General features: G+C 38.5%; 1 protein-coding gene across 1 annotated transcript in view; it reads left to right on the top strand.

Annotated features, from left to right (window-relative positions):
* PCCA (propionyl CoA carboxylase, alpha polypeptide) overlaps nucleotides 1-21,829 on the top strand; it is a gene marked incomplete at both ends in the record, with an annotated part of 99,509 nt that overhangs the window by 34,744 nt on the left and 42,936 nt on the right. The window contains 5 exons of the mRNA XM_009699920.1: nucleotides 910-1,060; nucleotides 11,563-11,706; nucleotides 13,276-13,350; nucleotides 18,535-18,603; nucleotides 19,447-19,522. Coding sequence (XP_009698222.1) covers nucleotides 910-1,060; nucleotides 11,563-11,706; nucleotides 13,276-13,350; nucleotides 18,535-18,603; nucleotides 19,447-19,522 — 515 coding nt within the window. The remainder of the gene's footprint in view (nucleotides 1-909; nucleotides 1,061-11,562; nucleotides 11,707-13,275; nucleotides 13,351-18,534; nucleotides 18,604-19,446; nucleotides 19,523-21,829) is intronic.

Here is a 21,829-nt window from a genome sequence, read left to right as displayed (position 1 = left end):
TTATCAATCTGCATAGGTTAATCTAAATCTGCAATTTGCAGTACAGAGGAGAGTAACAAGCAGAATATGTACCTTCCCAGATCTTTCGGTTCACTGGATCAGTGGAAGTGGTATGTTGCTCTCCTAGAATGAGAAGGCCTGGCATTTGGGCAATGTTCACAGTGGCTCCCAAGGTGGTAGCTGAGCTGCTCTTTGGGTGCCCTTGAGCGGGTCCAGGATTTGTGGAAAGGAATGAATTGCAATTAGCAAACATGGATAACTAGTCTTCAGCTTACAAGTGAAGCCGAGAGAGGAAATATAGGATATGAAGGTTTAAGTTGTGATAGTGTTGATGGTGTTTTAGTTAAATATTGTGAATACCTGAATTTTTCTTCATTGCAATCTTACTCACGTGAGAAACCTGAATAAATACTTCATTAGCTTCCAAAACTACTTTATTGCATAGAATGTCAATGAAATGGGCATGCTGTTTTAGTTCAGAGTCAGAAAACAAATTCCCCTTAGACCTCCTGTCTTGTATTTTGACATTTATATTTCCATTGGATGGATTTTGTAGTTGAAGGTTTTTTGTGAATAGATATACCTTCTAAAATACTGTGGATTTGTATGGATTTATTTTCATTTAACTTGCATTATAATAGATCTCGGTGTTTTAAACAAGTTGTGTTCTGTTATTTTATATTTGAGAATACTGTTATTCTGAATTTCCTGTACATTAGCAGTGACTGCAAAGCATGCAGTATATCTATTTAGGAGTAATATAAATGTAAAGGCATACATTTGACAGTCTTGACATGTTTTCATAACTTAAATAATGAAGCTGTCCTCTTTTGGTAGTTTAAGCAGAAGATGAAATGATCGAATTATTATTTTTTTTAACTAAAGAAAAGCATTGTTTCTGTGTTGCAGCACTTTTCTAGACCCTGAAACTCGAAGAGCAATGGGAGAACAAGCAGTAGCTCTTGCCAAAGCAGTAAAATATTCCTCTGCTGGAACAGTAGAATTCCTTGTGGACTCCAGTAAGAATTTCTACTTCTTGGAAATGAATACTAGACTTCAGGTAAGAAAAACAGCTCTTCAGATTCAGATAAGTGTTATTTAAAAAACCAGAACATAACCTCCTTCCACACTTAGGGGTCTGCTCCTGCAAAGACTTAAACATAACTAACTTGATGCCATGTGAGCACTTCTCACTGAACTTAAAAGATCTACTCACTTAAATAAGGCTGCATATACCAGACTTTGCAGCAGCGAGCCCTTGCGCAGCACTCAAGTAAGCGTTGGGAGCTTTTGCTCTTTGTTACACTTGACCTAAAGACCTTGCAAGAGGTCGCTGTTAAGTGCCACTGTGAGTTCACAGTAAGTGGCTAGCAACTGTGCTCTGATGCTTTTCCCCACTGGTCCCTGAAGTTGTGTTTTTTTCTATTTTTTATACTTTGATTGCTTGCTGAGTTTCTCTAGGAGGGTGATTAAACCTAGATATGTGTATCAGCAATAAAAACACTAGCAATCTGCATGTGATTGAAATTGTGACTGGAGTGCAACTGTGTAAAAAGCATGCTGACGTGGTGTAGGATTTTTGTAACGACTCATATAGTCAGTAGTAGATGTCATCATGTACGCTGCAAATGAACAGACAAACAATTTTATGCAAAACCCCCTCTACCTCTTATTTGACCGTTGCATTTCTGGTCATAATCTAAGAAAACAGGCACATAACTTGAAGTCTGGATACCGTTCTCGAAGATGGGAAGAAAGTTCAACTTGTAAGCAAGTAAATTCCATTGTCTTTATCCATCTTTTCTCCCTTTGTTAAATAATACCAGAAAGACTGAAAAGGAGAATCAAGCAAGAGTGATTTGCTGCTTCCTCTGTTTTAGCTATGTTTCATTAGGGCTGTGTCCTGCCTGCTGCTTGTACACGTGGGCAGTGATAGCGCATAAAGAGATCCTTGTAATTCTGACCTCCTTGCATGACTTTGTACAACGGCTGGGTAAATTTCTGCTTTGGTTAAAGAAGTGAGGGAGGATTTGGGGGTATTGCAGTCTTCCCCTGTGCCAGGGGAAGACTGCTGGTAAAATATACCTTGTCTTGCAGGGAAGCAGTGTTTTTGGAATTAGTCGGGACAGTTATACCTCAGATGCTTTTGCTAGGAGTTTGCTATGCCCAATCTGGTCTACCTTAGATTTGGTTAGAGAGGGTGGTGGTTAATGGCAATGCATAGTTCATTAAAATATTATGAAGAATTTCTGTCTCTTTGGTCATATTCTTTACACTTTTCCCAATCTTGTAGTTTTTGAGAGAATGTTTTTTAATGACTCCTCATGTTCTTGTTTACACAGAAGAAAATTAATTGGTGGTGGTGTTCATAACCCACCAGAAGTTCAAAACCATTTCCTTGCTGTGATACATTATTGTTCATCCATTCCTAAATGGAATTAGTGATGGAGTATCCTTGGAGTCCTTTTTGCGTTGTGGTTTTTTTCTTTTTTAAATGTTGTCTTTGCTGTTTTTGGTGTCTTCCCCCCCGCAACGCCTAGTGGTAAGTGTTCAAAGTCCCAAACCTCACACTTGCTTCATTGTAGAGGTCTCCACATATGCAGTAAGAAAGCTTTCACCGTTCCATCTTCAAGTACTTTAAAGACTCCTTTTGAAATATAGGCTAAGCGGTTTGACAATTCCCTATAATAGCGGACTCATTCTTTCCAACTTTTAAAGAAATTTACTAACCTTGAATTACAGTACTTGTGTAGATATTCACTAATTCCTCTATCCTGACTGTGTATTGTCCCTTATTAGCATTTCAGCTTGAGGCTGGAGAGTAGCAATTTTCTCTGATTCTTCCCCTTCTCCCAGGTCTCAGGCTTTACTTTCTGTTCAGCTAACACTTACACAACTAACATCTTGTGCTTGCTCTCCTCTATTAAGAGCCAAACATAGAAACTCTAATGAAGGTTGTCCAGATTTAATTTCAGAACCAGGAGAGTCTCCGGATGTCCCTGTATTGCTTCAGCCTTTTTTTCCTTTTGCGTTTCCTAACTGTGAGCAGCACCCAACAGGCTCACTTGCTTTGTTTGTGCTGAACGCTCCACAGTTGGAAGAACTTTCCCAAATGATGGGCATCTGATCTGTAAATGATGCTCCTAAGGTCATTGTCAGTATGCATTGCATTACGGACACAGTTACCTGGAAGCATCATCAGAAAGTGTCTACTAAATTATGTGGTTTTCTGTGTCTGTTTTAACATTTCAGCAATCTCTAATCAGATCACTGTAGCCTTTTTACTTTAGATACAAACTTCAGAATATACTTGCATAAAGCTTAACTAAGCCCTGTCCAATACTTTGCACTGCCTGCTGATTTCTCCTCTCCCTCCCTTTGGAGTATCTGTCAGATATCTTCCAGTGTTTTTTTGTAAATTATTTTGCGGTAATTGAGAGTTGTATTACTACTTGGCTGTCTTTTTGGGGAACTCTTTGGGAATATGCCTTTTCTGCTTTATAGTCTTGCAAAAAAGTACTTACAACACCTTACAGGAAGTTTATATTTTATTCAATTTTTGTGTTAAGTGTTGCTGCAATACAACCTGAGGTTGGAAAGCAAAAGAAGTTGGTGAATCAGCTCCATTGTGTCTCTTGTATGCTACACAAATCCGTTACAGATGTTTCACTCCCTCCAGGTGATTCAGTTAGAATGATTTATTCTTTGCTGTTGGCGGTGTTCTTTTTTGTTGTATCTGCATTTCTGCCGTCTTTCAGAGGCAAGCTGGTAAGTATGAGACACGAGATTGGATAATTGCATAGCAAAACTTAGGTATTCTTACTTTCTGCAAGAAAACATAGAGATGTCTGCCCTAGCAGCTACAAGAGGACTTCTGTACATTGTCATTCGGGGCGCTTTTGGAGTGGTTTTCAGGCAGCTACCAGTGTTAGGATTGTAGAGGCAGACCAAATGTTGAGTATCTCATCCTTTAGAGCTGCTCATGCTGCAGTGGGCTTTGTGTTACCTAGTTGTCATCAACCTCATCAAGGGCAGTCGTAGTCCAAAATAGCCAAATAAGAGCTTTGAAATAAATAAGAAGTTTCTGACCTCTTTGATAGCCTTTCTAACTTCTAAATTGTGGCAGAATCTCCTTGTCATGCTACCAGCAGAAATGCTGGCTTTCACCAGAACACTCTCTTCTGCTTTTCGCTGGAAGATTACAAATGTTCCTCTTTGACTTTATAGGAAGAGAGTCTGCAGTCTGTAAATAAAGAATATCTGTTAATACGTGGGTGTGCGGTGTGGCTAAGCTCCTTACACGTGATTCAATTAGTGACAGCAAAGGGAAAATGTTGCATGTTCTAGAAGTTTGTAGTACCTTGCAATGAGAATCATCGCTGGTTGGCTTAAGAACTGAGGAAAGTACGAGTAGTGTGAAGACAGCGCTTACCCCGAATACAGTTTGTACATTTGTGTCCCGGGTCTGTTCCCAACCTTCTGCCTCCTTCATGAGTTGTGCGATTTAAATAACAAGTGAGCACTCCCTTCTGCCTCAAAACATGACTGAATTTGCTTAGAGTGATCGGATTGAAAAGATCAGTTGTATAGACTGTTATTCAGCACAGCTGAGTTGAGAAATATGGTGATTTGAGCAGCAGTGTGTTTTCTCATATGACAGTTTGAATACTTTTGTCATAACTTTTTAGGGAGTATAAGTTAATTTTATAGAATACTCTGAAGTGTTTGTAAGCGATTTATTGAAAGCAAATGGCATATCTGTATGTTTTTCTTTTACAGTTAGTGGTAGCGAGAGTATTTATTTTATGGAAATGTTTTCAGGTTCTTTTAAAGTACCTTGGTTCTAAGGCATAAGGCGAGTGTAAATAAACTTCTGTACACCCAGAAAACATTACCCAGTGTTCAGATTTTTTTTTATTCATTGCTTTCAGTGTTTTCATCAGATTTTCCTGATCCCTGGACAATGATATATTCCAGATCTTTGTCTTTGTACAAAACTGGCCATGCCTAGTGTAAAAGAAGAAGAGTTTTTACATGCAGCATCTCGTACCTCCCTTGCCATGTGTTTGTCCACTTGTGAAAGTATAAAAAGCATGGTTGGGAAATGTCTAGAAGTGTGTAGAAATCCTGTTGGTGATAGTCTGGAGCTCCACTGCTTATAAACTCCTGGTTCTAACAGTCTCTTAATGGTATCTGTATTCTGTTGCACATCATTAGGCAGCACCTGCTACACGTTTGCTCAGCGAAGGAGAGAAGTGCTGGAAAATATTGCAGCTGCACTATATAAACAGTAGCAGCAAAAAATAAATAGGCAAGTGATGAGCTGAGTCTCAATTGCGAGCTAAAACCCCAGAGAGGTGGTGACCTTGGTATCCGTCGCAGACCCACGGGCCGGGCCAGCAGTGATTTTGCCGTCTTGGTGTGCGTAGCTGCCTGGAGGATGAATTGTGGATGAATTATGGAGGTGGGCAGGAGAACGGGAGCTGTGAAAGGGGCTGTCAGGAGTTGGAGGAGTAGATCTCTACGAAGTCTGAATGACGGGATTTCAAAGTCAAGTCTCAAGCGACTGTTTCTGCTGCTGGCTGGGACTCGTCGTATTTCTTAATACTGGAATCTTGTTTTACTATGACACTTTGCTTCAGTCATTTTAAATAGGCTAACAAACAGTGTCAGATGGTAAAGACTTTCAATTGCTGCTAACCTGGGTTGAATTTGAACTACTGACCCGAAGGTGAAAGGTCTCTTATCCCATTACCAGTCCCCTAAGCCCACCAGAATCCATTCTGCACACAGTTTATACCAGCTGTTCATAGCCATTTTTAGAACCCAAAGAAAAGGTGATTTTGCTGCCAAACAACACTTCTTCACACAAGAGGGTCAGCCGACAACAGTTAACCAGATTTTTGCCACATTCTTGCCTCCTAATGCAACTTCCATTATGTAGCTACTGGTCGTCTGCTTTTCAGGCTTCCCAAAAGCACTACAGAAAAGCATTGCTAATTGTTGTTGACAGAAGAGAATGACATTGTTTGTGTAAGTCATTGAATCTGAAAGATGCCATTAACGGTGCTGCCAGGGCATGGAGTGATATCTTAGAGACAACATTACCACATAAGTATCATAAAATACTATTAAAAAAGTAGAGGAAAAGGAGGCTCCCCTCCATTTTTAATAAGTAGAGAAACAAAAGGTGATTCTTCAAAGGGTACGTTAGCTTCTTCCCTTTGGTGGATTGGATGTAAAGCAAACCCAAGAATGGCTGCAGCATGACCAGAGCCACCTTGAACGAAGTACTCCGAGAGGGCTTTAATGCTGCTGCTAAATACCGTGACAGCAGGACTTGCATCTTTAGGAAAGAAAGGGTAGGTTTTGTGGGTGCAAGTTTCTTTATTTTATCATGTGGAGTATGTAGTGTAAAGGAAATTGTGTAGAATTAGTGAATTGCGAGGGGGTGTTTTTTGTTTTTGAAGTGCAGGATATCAATTGAGAAAGTTACGTTGAAATTGTGAGCTAAATAACTTGTTGATATAAAGTGTGTGCTGTTTGTTTAAAACACAGAAAAGACAGATTCAGTATTCATAGGCTACAGAAGTGATTTCTTACCCATGTCCGTCCAGTGCAATAAAGAAACAAATCCTTGCAAAGAAAAATTGAGAAAGCTGAATCAATGATTATTGGAAGATAAGTTCCTATGAGGAAGTAGATGAAATATTTTTCAAATTTATTATATGCCATGATTAAAAAATTAATTGGTACCAAATGTCTGTGCATTATTTTTCATTTCTGCAACATCTTACTTAGAAAACGGTAAAAGAAGTCTACCTGAGCATCTTAGTTGATGGAAACTTTTGTAATTCTGGTTGCACTCAGTTCTTTGATCATATACTAATAAATCAGAAAACAAACAGCAACTGTTATTATGTACTACGGCTATAGAAAAGAACAACGTAGGAGTTTGCCTGTTATGTATTCCTGTGTGCTTTCCATTCATTCTGTACATTAATCCAAGCGTTGTCCGTTCTCCAGCAGCCTCTCTGAAGAGCTGTGTTTTACTCTGTGCTCCCAAACCCCATGTACGTGTGAACTATTTTGCAGAAAGAAGATGTGACCCCAGAGTACTCCTGCTTGTAGTAGTCAGGAAGCTGGCAAGCCTGAAGAGCAGAACATGTGTGCACCTCCGCTGCTGTTCAGTTCTCTGAAATTGAAACCAGGCTTATTGACATAAAGGGGGTTGAGGAGCATCTGTAAGTTGGTGGGTTTGGGTCAGTTGATACTGGATTTGGCTGCAGCAGAAAAGCCTGTGGGATTCCAGGTGAATCAAGTTTCCTGGAAACTGAGGTGTATGTTGAAAGTTAGTTTTGAGATTATTTATCTGAATGTAAAAGAGTATATGACACCAACTGGGGACTTACAGTAGTAGACATAGGTGACATAGGCTGTAGTTTTAAGTCTACTGAAATTTAGATTTTCTTGGCCGCTGCGATCTGCTTGAATGCTCCAACTGGTGTGTGAGTAACTTGATGCCTTATGCACACAGGGGCAAGAGAGAAATCTGTGAGAGTATCCAGAAGTGTTTGCTATTAGATCTGAGTACCTTGATGGTCTTGAGAAAAATGTGTCCTGAAATTATTCCCCTGAATACAAGGGGAGCAGTCATTGCTAATTTAACTCTTAGAGCTAAGTGTTCATAAAAACGGCATGACTGTTTTTGTAGCTGTGGATGAACTCTGGCGTGGTAAAGCTGTAAGACCATTGGCAGTCGCAGAACAGAAGGAGAATTAGAAGCCTCTCCGTACTGTTCTGGGGACAGATGCTGACTGGACCGCGACGTTGGCAGGTTCCCCTACCTCTTTTATACCTGCTTCATCATCTATAAACTGCGACTTACTGTTTTCTTATGGGCTCTGTCACTGGTGTCTCTTGCTGTATAAACTGGAAGAGGTTAGGGAAGCAAATACACTGGTAATGCTCACAGGGAGTCTGATTGCTGTGAGCTGTCTGAAGAAGAGCAGATCCACTATGAAGGGAAAGCGCTTTCCCTTTACCCCGTATGGATATTGCTGGCCATAACAGGTATGGCTTTGTGGACTTGAAAGCAGGACTATAAGTGGTGTTTTTCAGACAAAGAGGTGTGTGTGGATCACAGAAAGTGGGGAGTAAGACTTTTTAAAGGAGGTATGTATCATACTTAAGTGCATTGAAATGATGACGTGTTATAAATTGTTTATGACCAGACTTGGTGTAAGTAAAGGAACTGGTGGTAAAGGTGATACTTTTGGCAGCTAATTAATTGAGACTTACTGCTGATCAATTTTTCTGCTTGTCCTGTTGAGAAGGTACAGCTGCCTTGATACAGCTGTGATCGGTAGATTGCTTGCTGCAGACGTGTCTGGTTTTGCCCTTGGTGTTAAGGACAGAGATAATGTGTGAATTTACCCACTATCATATAACCATACCAGTGTTGGCTCTCTTACCTTATTGACTGGGGCTTCACTGGCAAGATCTTGGATCAGCCCGCTACAAAATTGAGTATGGCCCAAAGCTAAAAGAGTTGATCGGTTGAATGTGATTTAGCTCCCTTTGTGAGCATACTTGCATTCAGCTCTTAAATTTAGTCCTTGACTCAGTGTCCATAAAATGGCAAGTAAAGGCTGTTGGTGGAGAAGAGGTATAGCATACAACTAATAGAAGATACAACAGGCAGGCAAAACGAGAGTGACACCTGAAGTCACAGGTTGAAGGGTAAAAGAGGAAGGCGTTTAAAGCCTAACTCTTAAAAGTGATTTAAGAATAGATACAACAATTACCTTACAAAGCTGTGAGAGTTATTGCACAGCTTTCTTAGGTAGGGAATGAGGATGTCTGTGTTTTGGTTTTTTTTGGGAGGGGAGGGAAAAGAGGGGTCTAATTTCTTTGCTTTTCCTACCCCCGTCCTTCCTTGCTTTGTGAAAGAGTAGAGCTTTAATTTCAGCTCCTGCATGTATCTCTCTGTGGGTGGATTCTTGCACCTCCAAAACCTCCTTGCAGGGGGCTTGTTGAACCAGGATATGGCATTACTGCTTAGTGGCCTTTTGTACGGTATGCTGAAGCATATTCTGTATAATGCTAAATATACTGACCCCCTCCTGCCCTCCCCTTGCTGAAAGAAACTGCAAATGCTAAAACAAGGACAGTTAGAACTGTGCATCGCACTGAAAGGTTAAAGTTACAAATACGTCAACTAGGATTTCAAGGTTAAAATTCTTTTCTACCTCATTTTGGTCATCTCGTGGTCTTAATGTATGCTAAAATGCATTTGGTACCCCAAAATGAGAGGGATGGCTGATGCTGTCTGCATTATGCCTAACCAGCACTAGTTGAAACAGAGGCCTAAAAGAAAGGAGAACAACTTCTCCCTACCCCAAAAAAAACCTCCAGAAATTTTCCTCATATTTTCTGAATGCTGTTTTGTGTGCAGATACAAAGGGAGTATTTTGAAGAAACAGAAGAAAATATTGACCAAGTCAAAGTTCTGTATTGAAGAATGGATTAAATAAATGTTTGTGAGGCGTAAGAACCAAACAACAAAAATATTTTTCTTTCCAGAAACATTCCATCCTATTTTGATCATCAGCAATAAAGCTGAAAACAACAATGGAGCTATTGAATCTGGAATGCCAATTGTTATCCAAGAAAAATGACAGTTTAACAAAGTAATCTAAATGTCTTTGTAATTAAAATACTTTTTTTTTTATTTGGAATGTTTGAATTCCAAACGTGCTCTAAACTCAAAGGTAATTTTTTTAAAACTTAAATTCCAAAAAAAGAGTAAGTTCTATTGTCCGAATACGAATGTATGATAAGTACCTTTCTATTAAAGCTTAGGGAGTTTTAATAGAAACTTCAAGTCTTAATAAAAATTGAATTGCTTCAATTTAACACTGCAGGATAGACACTGAGATGTTTTGTAGGTTCTCGAAATACTGTTATTAAGCTTGACATGCTGGAGAAGATCATGTGTTAGGTGGAATCAAGATTGAATCCCAAAGGTACATCCTTAAACTGTATAATCAGATTCCCATTTCAATGTCACTTTTATCCTTCAAAGAATAGGTGCTTGTTTCAGTGATGATTTGTCATAAAAATTATGTCAAAACGTCTTAAAATGTTGTTGAAACCCTAAACAAACTCACAGCACACACAGGGCTAATTATGGATGCCATCTGTTTATTTTTACAAAGCTTTTTTCTTAAAAAACCAAAGCATCTTCTTGTTCTGATAAGCCACAAGATTATTATAATGACTAAATGTTTTCCTTAATACTAGTGTACTTGAAGGAAGACAGACAAATAGTTTGGTCGCTGACCTTTTCTGTGTCACCAAATGTATATAGTATGACATCTCATGATGGAGAAACTGTTGTGAAGTGCGTTTTCTTAAGGTATTTTGGCCCTTGGAACAAAAACATTTTATAATAAAAATGGCAATTCTGTCGTAATTTCTCTACGGAAAGTCTTAACGACTGTCTCGGTGTGAAGAAGATGCTTTTAGCATGCCTATCTTTTACTTGACTATATGGTGCATCCTCCTATCTTTGGGTGCTTTTTTACTGTACTATGTCTGGTTAAAGGTTTGTGGTTTTTTTTTTTAAAAGTTAATAAACGTGTCCCATTTATATCCCCATTTCAAGGAAGACGTGTGTGTGTATGCATATGCCCGCACATGCGTGCATGCTTGTACGCACATGTGGGGTTAGTGTGACTGACGGGTATTCCCCTGGCAGCGGCATCCGAAGCCGTTAGCAGCAATTTGCTGAGAGCGCAGAGTGACTCTCCTGGTCCAGCCCAGCTATTGTGCATGCTAAGCACTAAACAGATAAGTCTGGAGGGGGGAGAAGAAGAAGAAAAAAAAAAAATAAAAAAATTGAAGGATCCATCTGCTCATTTCTGCTACACTGCGCTGATACAAGATTACGCTAATCTGGTTGCTTGTCAGGACAGGTTAGTGAAAGCAGGCGAATGGGTGAGATTTAGGGTAGGCTAGTTCTATGGAAAATTGTAAGCGGCTCCTGTACGTGCCATGTTAAGTGTAGCAGAATGGGTTGATTATCAGCTACTTTTGAGATTTTTTTTTTTTCAATTAAAATATATTTATGGTTACAGCACAGGTCTTTTCAAAATAAACTCCAACGGGAAAAGCTTCTGAACAAAGAAAAATGAACTCATCATGACCAGGTGCATTTGAATTTGTAAAATAAAGGAAAAAAAACCCAAACAACAAACCCTGCAAATCCCCAAACCCTCCTAGGTGTTCTCTGTGGTTTTCCTTTTGTATGCTGCTCCTAGTTACTGTAATCTGCTAATTAGTTTATTTTTTGGAGTTTCTCTGCAAAGAAGGTGATTGCTGGAGTTTGGCAAGTAGAAATTTTTTGGGGAAGAAGACCAGGATAGGAAGGTGTTCTTTGCTCTTTGACTGGTCTAATTTCTTGTTTATCTGTGTTTGTTTATGGAGAGGTTTTTTGGATTTGTTGTTGTTGTTTGGTTGGTTTTGTTACCTACTGACTGACAGTTCTTGACCTTGCAGGTTGAACATCCCGTCACAGAATGCATTACTGGCCTGGACTTGGTCCAAGAAATGATCCGTGTTGCTAAGGGTTACCCTCTCAGGCACAAACAGGCTGATATTCCCATCAACGGCTGGGCGGTCGAATGTCGAGTTTATGCTGAGGTAAATGAGTGGTAATGGGGAAGGAGGGTAGGTGGTTCAATCGTGGAGTAATAATACCCAGGTGTGGATAGATGCTAAGGTCAAGTCAAGGAATATCATATGAAAGTCACGATTTAGAGTATGTAACAGAAATGGTTAATGAGCTGTTGTAGAATTGTAGAATTTTTATTTTTTGGTTAAAAACACAGTATGTATTTCAACGTAGCTTTTTTCTGAAAATCAAAATTAAAAATGATAAAAGAGGTAATTTAAGGCTTATTTCTGAGGACATTTGCTATATATTCTATTCACATTTAATAATGCAGTGCTGGAGTTACTTGCTACAGTTAACTAGTGTTTCCAGATTTCTTAACTCGTGGTACTTGGAGCTTATTGACTTAAGATAGTTGACATTCAATGGCTTACAGAATTTTTGTTGTTGTACTAAAACATTTTAATAGGTTGTTGAAAAACAAGTTACATACCTTCTGAAACTACAGTTTATAGGACAAACTTTCAAAGTGCATTCTGAAACAATAACTTTATAATTATAGTATGACTCTCTATCTCACCTTAAAGGTTACTAAAATATAAAACCCATTTTCAAGCATGTTTAGGACATTTCAAGGTAGTGCCTTTTTGCTGTCATTTTTGATACATGAAAATCAATATTTGTTAATTAAAAAATGATGCCTAGCTTCATTCTGTTTTAGGAAAGTTTTAAGTAGCTGTGCTTTTCAAAAATAATTTAGCACCCTGAGATGTTTTTTTCCCTCAATTATCTGTTGCAGCTGTTGTGACCCAGGGCATCTTAGATTATGTTGGTTTTTTTTCTTTCTCTGTGACATGTGCATCATCTTCAACTTGCTCTACTGATTACAAGTTATATGAACTGTTTTGATAAAGAATAAATATTTACCCTATGATTGGCGTGGAAGCTGTTCTGAGTATGAGTAGACTTTACCTTGGGGTAACTGATACTTGGACTTTTTTTTTTTATTCAACTTGGATTCCCTCACATTTGTAAGTAAGTAAGGGATCCAACTACTTTGCCATGAGTTTGGTTATTCTATAGGCCATGTATTTATTTGCTGTCCTATTAAGTTTGTATTGGTATTGCTTTATGTAGGAGATTTCCAAAAGCATAAAGGCTAGTTTGATTTCTGAAGATAATTGAATTTCTAACTGCCCTTTTTATCTCAGAAATTTTTTTCCTTATACTCTCTTCTCGATTCCACCCTTCTGAATACTTTCCTGTCCTTCTTTCATGACCCAGTGTAGAAATGAAAATATATACGTTTATATATAGGTACAAAATATACCTCTTTATATATTTTGGTGTACTGTAGCTGTGTGCAGGGCACTTTTTTCCTGATTTGGACTGCGATGCAAGAGATTTTATATGCTTCCAGTTCTTTATTTGGAGTTGCAGGGGTAGGTGGATGAAGAAATGTACTTCAACAGAAGTGATTCTGGGGAAGAAAACAAAGCCATTCCAGCGGTGGTTTCTATTAGACTTTAAGCTTTTTAATATTATCTTCTCTGCATCTATAAAAGCTTAATGCTTTCTCATGTTGAATTTTATTTCAGGACCCCTACAAATCTTTTGGCCTGCCGTCCATCGGTAGACTGTCTCAGTATCAGGAACCAGTGCATGTGCCAAGTGTGAGTAACTCGGGTCTGGTTTGCATAGGTGCTGAGTGTCTCTTTGATAGACAGAGGCTCGAAGTACTCAGCAGCTTCGGAAATCAGGCCTTTTTTCCAGCTTTTTGCCGGGGTGGGACAGGACATGGAAATACTGATGCCACCTGAAAAACTGCTTAAAAATGTACAGTTCCAAACTTGGTTTAAAATGTTCAAATTGGGTGTAACAGGAAACGGTTGTACGTTGAAATTTTTTGTTACGTTGTATGACTTTCAGCTTCAGTTTTTCAAACACAGCTTTAGTAAAAATACCGTGATGATTAGAAAGGACAATGAAACGTTGAGTCAGCTCTTTAAGCACAGAGAACTGGGGACACCAGCAAGAAACTGCCAGTGCTTTCCATTTAGCTTTGTAGGCTTTAAAGAGGAAATTTGTTACGGTGATTGTTACACATTTCAGGATACAGTCAAGCTATAGGGAACAGCTGTTTAACAAAGAGTGTTTTCTGCTACGTGTAAAAAACAAGGACACCACCTTTCTGTAAAATCAGGGTATCTAAGTCAGAAATGCACGTATACGTGACGCTATGTCAGTTAGTGGGATGACGAGGCTGTACCATCTGTGAATACGATTATTCAGTCTGATTGCTTGCACGGAAAATAGTGAAAGATTACAGGAGGAATCTTAAATGTGGAGATGTTATTGGATATATGATTTATTTCGCTTCTTAAATTGTTTTTGCCCATGTACTTTCCAAAGGGAGCTGACCCTTTCTGGTCTTTGAGGCTTCATGCTGTGTTCAAAGCCAGAAAGCAGAAAAAAATTGTGACGATCTAAAAGGCATTGTGTGATCTTAAAGAGGAGATGAGGGGAAAAAGGTATCGTTGGATGTATCTAAACTTTATTTTTTTAATGAAACAAAGAGTGTATTCAGTAAGAATTTATAACAAATTCTCCAGTGGTGGTTAGAAGTTTTCACCATGTTGTAATAGCTAACAGGATGTCAAACATTTTGCCCTTGCAAGTTTTTGCAATTTGCAATTTTCCAAACGTGAGACCTGTTGAAAGTACAAGTGATAATGGACAAACTATACCCCCTACAGTCTTTGTCCCACCAAATCTTTCTTCAATTAATGCTGCAGCAGGAGTTTTATGTAATAACATTTGCGCTTGTGAGCCATCCATACAAAGAAAAAACAATTAAAATGCCTTAAATGTTCTGCTTACTGCTGTTATTTGCTTGTGTGAATGTTGCATGTCAGCTAAATGGACCACAGAATAGATAAAGTGATTGGGTGCAGGAGAGTGCACACTAAGCTTTGTCTATCATTATTGCTGGGAGCAATCAAATTGATGCCAGCAGGACAGTAGATGCGTTGACAGCTGTAATTATGTATCTCCATGGTGATCACTTTTGGCCTGTCATGGAGGCCCAGGAGTCCCCTCCCTTGCAAGCATTTAATCAGATTGGGCTGTCACTTGTCAGGTAGACAGGGCGGGCTGGGAGTTGTGCTTAGGGGGAGAGGTGAATTGAAAATGAAGGGTGGGAGATGCCTGATTGCTTCACGTGGGCCATCGTGGTGCCCAAGAAAGAAATTTTAATTACGCTGGAGGCTTCGGAGCAATGGTTTGAGGAGCTCGTCTGCAGGGTCTAGGCTGTTCTCTTTCTGCTTACTTCTATCGTCGTATTAAAAATAGAACAGCTATTTTTAGGTAGACACTCATGGTTTGGTGTCTTAATACATAATTTCTGCCACTGTGAAACTAATTTCCCCTCTGAGAATGTCATGGCACTAAGAACAAAATCAATGTGACTAAAAAAGTTCAGCGTTACAGGCCCTTTGTGCCACAGCGTGTACTTTCTGCATTTTAGATTTTAGAATTGTCAAGAAGTTGGCTTAAAAAAAATGAGCGGAGACTTGTAGGTGTGTCCCAGCGAGTTTGGCTTATGAGTAGTGTATTGCCACATGCATTCTCAATGCATTTCTTCTGTGTCTCAAGTTAGCTCTGACGGATTCCCCGTCCCTGTGTGTCAGCCGCTCAGACTGGTGGAACTGGTGTGCGTAGCTATGAGGGTTGGTGTTTTTTTTTTCTTAGCCATAGATAGGAATATACTGGCTATTTTTGTGTCATGTAGTCTGTAATTTCCTTAGAACGTGGTCCTCGTAAATACCAAATTTTTTTCATCATTGATAACGAAGCATAAGATAGGTAACCGCAAACCCCCGTATTCTGATAGCGAGTGTTTACGTTCAATGCTCTTACGCGCCACAGCAAATGTACGGCCATATCTGAAGAGCTCCAGCATCGCTCTTCACCAGTATGAGCAGCAGTCTGGTCTTCTAATGACTCTTCCCAGAAAGAGAAAACTCTTTGACTCTGACAAAGAATTGAGAAATGCTGGAACTTGTATATGTTGGGAAGTGGAACTGGACGTACTAATAGTTCATTGCAAGACGGGGACATAGATTGTGCTTTTTTGAATTTTTTTTTTAAACTCTTAAGCTTTGTTTATCTTTCAGTTTACTGTTGTTCTGGTGTAATAACACATAATAATAGTACAACAGCAATAAAAGTGTTGGGACTGTAACACCGACAAGCTGTAGGGTCCAGTAGGGTCTTGGACCTTAGCCCTTCTTTGGTATTTTGAATACTGAGTAAAAGAAAGGAAGTCCATTAAGCAGAAGTCAATGCTGGAGGTCTGGTAAGTATTGCTATTATTTATCAAGTTAAGCACATTATAGCGAGTATCTATTGAATTAGGGTTTCTTTTTCATCCAATATTCATTAAGTTCTGTCACACCATATAGTTTATAAAATCACCTACTGTTACCAGGCTCTGAAAATGTAAGCACCGCAGGGAGAACTGAAGATGGTAAATGTATTTCTTTTCTGCTGTCATTTTTTTAGTCATCTTGGGTTTATTTTATGAAAATTAAACTTCTACAGAGGACTCCAGTTTGGTTTGTTTTTTTTAAATAGGAAATTATGCAGTATTTTTTAAAGAATTTTGAATTCTCACTGCAACTTTATAATTTTTTTTAGGCTTTTGCACTTAGGAAAAAGTGTAAATTGTATAGTGGTATGTATATCTGTTGTATATGAACAGAAACATAAAGCAGGTGGAGCATATAGTCAGTAGCCTCAGAAGCCTTACTTTAACTTTAAGATCTGACTAACCTGCTTACTGTGGGCCTGAATGGTGCACCTTTCGTATGTTTTTTTTTTTTTTCTTTGTTAAAATATGATATACATGTATAAATACTTACGTGCACGTGTATGTGTATGTAAAGCACCCTCAAACACTTTATAGTGCTACTCTGGAGACAAAAGTCACAGTATAATTCAAGTATGCGTGGAGTAGGTATGTCATACCTTCACGTCTTACATATGTATCTATGGAGTATTACAAAAATGTCATGGGCAAGGGTTTTATCTGGGACTGAGCAGGTAAATCGAATTCTTTCTGATTTGAATGTGAGAAGGCAGACATCCTGGGAGAAAGGATGCTTTAGCAGTTACAAGAAGGGGAGCTGGGAAATACGCTGCGTGTTTTTTCTGTAATCATGACATGTCTGAACTACCTTTTCATCAGTAGCTAATGTTAAATGTACCTGATGTGGTAGTGGGGGGCCTAGTTAAGCATAGATAAAGCACATTTGGATAAGGTGCGATAAAAAATGCTACAGAAGTGCTACTGCCTTTACATAGAAATAAATGGACTATACAAATAAACATAAATATATAAGAAATAATATATAAATATACGAATAAGTACATTTTGAAAAAATTAGAAAAGAATATAATGTCATAAAAACTAGTCAGACAGTGTATCCTACCGAAGAAAGTGAGTACACCTGCTAGGGTATCTTTTTATGTCATTTGGATAATAAAGTCATCATCATGCCCTCATGTGGATTCTGTAGACAAGAGGTTCTACATGTGGTCCCTTGATAATTGCCTAAATTAAAATATTAAAGGCCTAACAGCCGTTGCGTTGACCTTTTTCTGCCTTGCTGCAGACAGATGAGCTGCTGTTTATTACAAAGGTTCCTTCCCACAGGTGAAGATTTAAGTGAGATTCCAGGACCCTCTTTCCCACCCCCTTTACAATGCAGCATATCGGAGCCCTGCTGCTTCAACAGCTTTGATTAGAGCCCTCCATTCTCGTGATCCCCAGAATGCGTTTATCACTCTCGAGTTATTTTGATTAGTTTTAAAAAAAATATTTCAGATTCCAGTGCTCCAAAGCAGCAATTTAATAAATATTTATTCCCCAGAAATTGCTCATTTGAAAAGTTTTATATGGCTAACCTCATTGCTACAGTGATGAAATCAAACTGAGAGATGAAAACAAGAATCAGCAATATACTAACTAACTTGCTGGCTGGTTAACAGCAATCAGCCTCTTCAAAAGAAATTTTTGAACTTGCGTTATTTTTTTTCCGTGAATATTGCAGAATCAGAGCTTTAATTGGGGCTGTGTCCTTACAAAGCAAAGCCATGGAAAAAGCTGTGTAAACATAAAAGCCTCAGGGGAAGAGCAGCAACAGAAAAAAAATAAAATGTTTTACAGTCGAGAGGGTGAGGCAGAGAAGGAAAGTGTTACAGACATGAAAACCACGGGCTCAGTATTCCTATGGAGCTGCTAAGCAGAGCTCCAAAGTTCCCGCTGAACGCTCCCTGCTTGTATTCCTCCTGGAACCCTCGGAAGGGCTGGAGCGGAACATAGGGGACGTGATTACCTAGAGCTGCAGAAAGGCTGTGATTATAAGGGACACCTATCATGCCAGGTGTTGGTCAGAAGAATGATTACGGCTGTGGTTTATTACAGGGATTAAATCAGAATTGGATACGTTCAGAGTTGAAGTTTAGAGTGTGTAACACAATCTAAACTTAATGTGTTTACTGTCTAGGGGAACAAAAGAGATTTTTGACTCTCAACTGAAGATCACAGTCGTGCTTCTTTTAAAGGAGAGGATGACTTACAAGTGTTTTTCCCGATGGAGGAAGAAGCTCCCCTTTCTCCCTCCCAGCTTCTCTGAAAACAAATAATTATTCTGGTTCTTCAAGGGGAAAAAAAATGTATGCAATAAGCTTCATGGGTGTTATGTTTTAAGCCTGCCGTGTAGATTTGATCCTCGTGTTGAAATATTTTTTTTTTCCCCCAATATATAATTATTTTTACTTCTTGTCTTTTGAAGGTACGTGTTGATAGCGGCATACAACAAGGAAGTGATATTAGCATTTATTATGATCCTATGATCTCAAAAGTGAGTTGATGATTATTTTTTAAATATTCTAAGGGTATGAAACACTAACGTTATACGTGGATCTTTTAATTGAGGGAGAATGTATCAGAGGATTGGTAAATCGGTATTTTAAAGGTGCTAGGCATAATGTGCCTCAAGGGAATATGAAAGAAGTGAAGGAAAGTGTAGGGTAGAGGAAATTTAGTGTCACTTGTAAACAAAATTGTTTTTACCTTTTGACACCAAAATTGTTTGTCTTGCAGTTTCTGATTATTAAAAGGCTTCTGATGTAAACAGAAGCCGTTACTTTCAGACTTACGTGCTGCCAATCTATCTTTTTTAACGTAACCTAGACAGAACTGAAATTTCAATACTTTTGGCTTCCAAAAAGAAGCAGTGAAAGAAATGGCTGATAGTGTCTCTTAGTATTAATTCTTATTCATCAGTAACATATTGGTAAAATTAAAATATGATGTTACGGTCAGAGATCAGTTGGCAAAAAAATTCACACTGAAATCTTAGAAATTGGTTGGGCATTAGGAGTCCAAAGAGTCAACTAGATATTGAACCTCTGCTCTGGTTTTCTGTGCGCCTAAAGAAGAAGAGAGAGCTTGTTTAGATGCTTTCAAAAGTTTTATGAAGGAAAAAGGATTGACTTTCTTTCACTGAATGAGTTGAGATCTTAGTTTTCCCTGGATATTTTAGAGAGCCTCTGAAGCACAGATACAGTAATGTGCGAGAAATGTTTTTGTGACTGCAGAAGTCCTACAAACCATTTTCATTTTAAATGCTGTTCAATTTCTGGAGACAAACATTATCTCATTTCTAGGTAACTTAAATACCCTTTTTTTTTTTCTTTTTTAGCTAATTACCTATGGCTCTAATAGAGCTGAAGCACTGAGAAGAATGGAAGAGGCTTTGGACAATTATGTAATTCGAGGTAACTACAGAAATTTGGGTTCCTAGTGTGATAGGCTGCCATCTATTTCAAGAAAACAGCTTGAAAATGTAGTAATTAGCAAATTGAGTAAAGTTCCCGCTTCTTAAGTGCAAATTAAAACATGAAAAGCTTGTGTTAATTAAAGTGAGAAGATACATCAAATCTAAAGAGATGTCATTTTTTTTTCTACATTGTTTTTACTTGAATATTATGAGATAAATACTTAAATCGTTTCCTTAAACTCATAAAGAGTTTTGACAGAATGGTAGCATAGAATTCATTTATTATGTTGTAGAGGGGAAAAAAAGGCCACCGCATTGTAAGAAATTCGACGTAGTTGCCATTTTATAGCAGTTTAATACATTGATTGTGGTCAAGTAGTACCACAGCGCAGTATTTGATTGTGTATGTATTTTTTTTTCTTAATTTCAAGGTAATTGTTTAGGTTTGGACAAATACTGGTGTAGACTGATGATCAGAATGTGTTTCAGCTCTTGCTGACTGACTGCTTAGGAGAAGCAGCCCTTCTTTCAGCCTCCCCAAGCAGCAGGGGTGAATCAGCCATCACCACTTTAACTCCTTTCAAGTTTTAGAGAGCGAAGTCATGGTTTGTGTGGGAGAAATCTTTAGATCTTCCTCTGTGTCTTAGGGAAAATAGGAAGGACAACTCGGGATAGGAGAGGGAAAAATTGGATTTCTTATCCTTTCTTTTCATGGAGGTGATTAGAGAAGGGAACTGTAATGTGGCAAAAATCTTCATTTTACCCCTTAGCTGTGTGAGTGCTTGGGGGAGCTATTTTTTTCATTACTAGTCAGTATACGTGAAGGACCAGGGTAGGTGGGAAGGCAACTATCGGAGGGTTTGCTGTCTTCGTTCCTTGTTTCGGTTGCTGGACAGGTTGTTCTGTGGTTTCAGATGGGAGAAAGACTTGGAACACTTACTTAATTCCTCCCCTGAGTGGCTGGGAGGAGGAGCAGGAGAGGCCTCATACAGTAGACAATCATATGAGTGTTCCTGTAAAACTTGATTTGACTTTAATGCTATCTACTGAATACTACAGATGCCGTGTCAGACTCAAAAGATTTATCTATCTAGGGGTAAATGAACATCCCTCTACCACAGTGTAGCTAGATAGGTGGGTAGGATTAGCCGTTGTAAATGAACCGCTAACTCTAAAGTGGATTTATACTGGTGCAACTTGAGCCATTAGACTATTGCAGTACAATGTGCTGATGTAAACCCCTGCTATATAACAGCTGAGTAAATTTATACGAGAGAGAGATTTACACCGCTATAGCTAGACTGATGTGAAGTGGGGTTTGTTGGGTTTTTTTATCGTTGTTTTTAATGAAGACAGGCTCTGGATTCAAACTCAGTTCTATTAATAGTGAATGATGCTAGAAGGGTTATATTTAATGAGAATGCTGGAACTGTGTGTGGAGCATCGTTGTCCGTTGTGTGCTATAATATGGGATGGAACCTGATCGTTTGTTCTCAGGTGTTTTACACAGATGTGTATGTACCTAATAACAGTTCCACGGGTATATAAATACCTGCAAAGGTTATGACACTTTACGTCTGAAAACTACTGATTTGCATTCTTGATTTTTTTACAGTCTTTTATCAGTATGCATGTGTGCAATTTAAGTGTTCATACCTGATATCTCTAGCATGTCTACCTGTGAAGAAGCTCTTCATCTACTAAAAACATTGAAAGAGGTAATAAATGAACTAGTGGAGGGGAATGCCTTTTTTAAGTATTACAAAGGACAAATTCTAATTTACCACAGGTTTCAAAAGTAGATGAATTTCCAGAACACATTTTTGATTGTGGTGGCTAGTGGTTTCCATTTGAAAACCAACAGGATTTTTTAGGTAGTTCTACACAACTGGTCGTTTCTTCTCAGGGTTTATTTAAAATGGAACATTCATGGATATTAAAGTATCTCTTGCCTAGTGTGAATCATGCTCGATAGGGCAGTGCGTAGAAACTGTCCTACCTGTAATGCTCTGAACTGCACTGAGATGTGCAGAACTCCTCCTTGTTCAGAGGCGTTGTCTCTAACAAGTTCAAGTAAGCTTAGCAAGTGATGAAGTAGTACTCATATATTGGTATTTAATGGATTTAAATGGAAAAAAAATAGTAAAACGTCAGAAAAGTAAAAGCAATTTAATGCTTTCTTTTCTAAAACAATTGTGTATATTTTTGCTTTAAAATGTTGAGTGCTATGTAAAACAATATTAAACCACCTATGATCTTACGTGACAGTGCCTCACATGAAGTTCTCTCCATAATTGAGTTGTTA

Source organism: Cariama cristata, unplaced genomic scaffold (genome assembly GCF_000690535.1).
Source record: "Cariama cristata isolate BGI_N322 unplaced genomic scaffold, ASM69053v1 scaffold7355, whole genome shotgun sequence".
NCBI lineage: Eukaryota > Metazoa > Chordata > Aves > Cariamiformes > Cariamidae > Cariama > Cariama cristata.
Note: the sequence above shows the minus strand (reverse complement) of the source record. Positions and strands in the feature narration are given on the sequence as shown.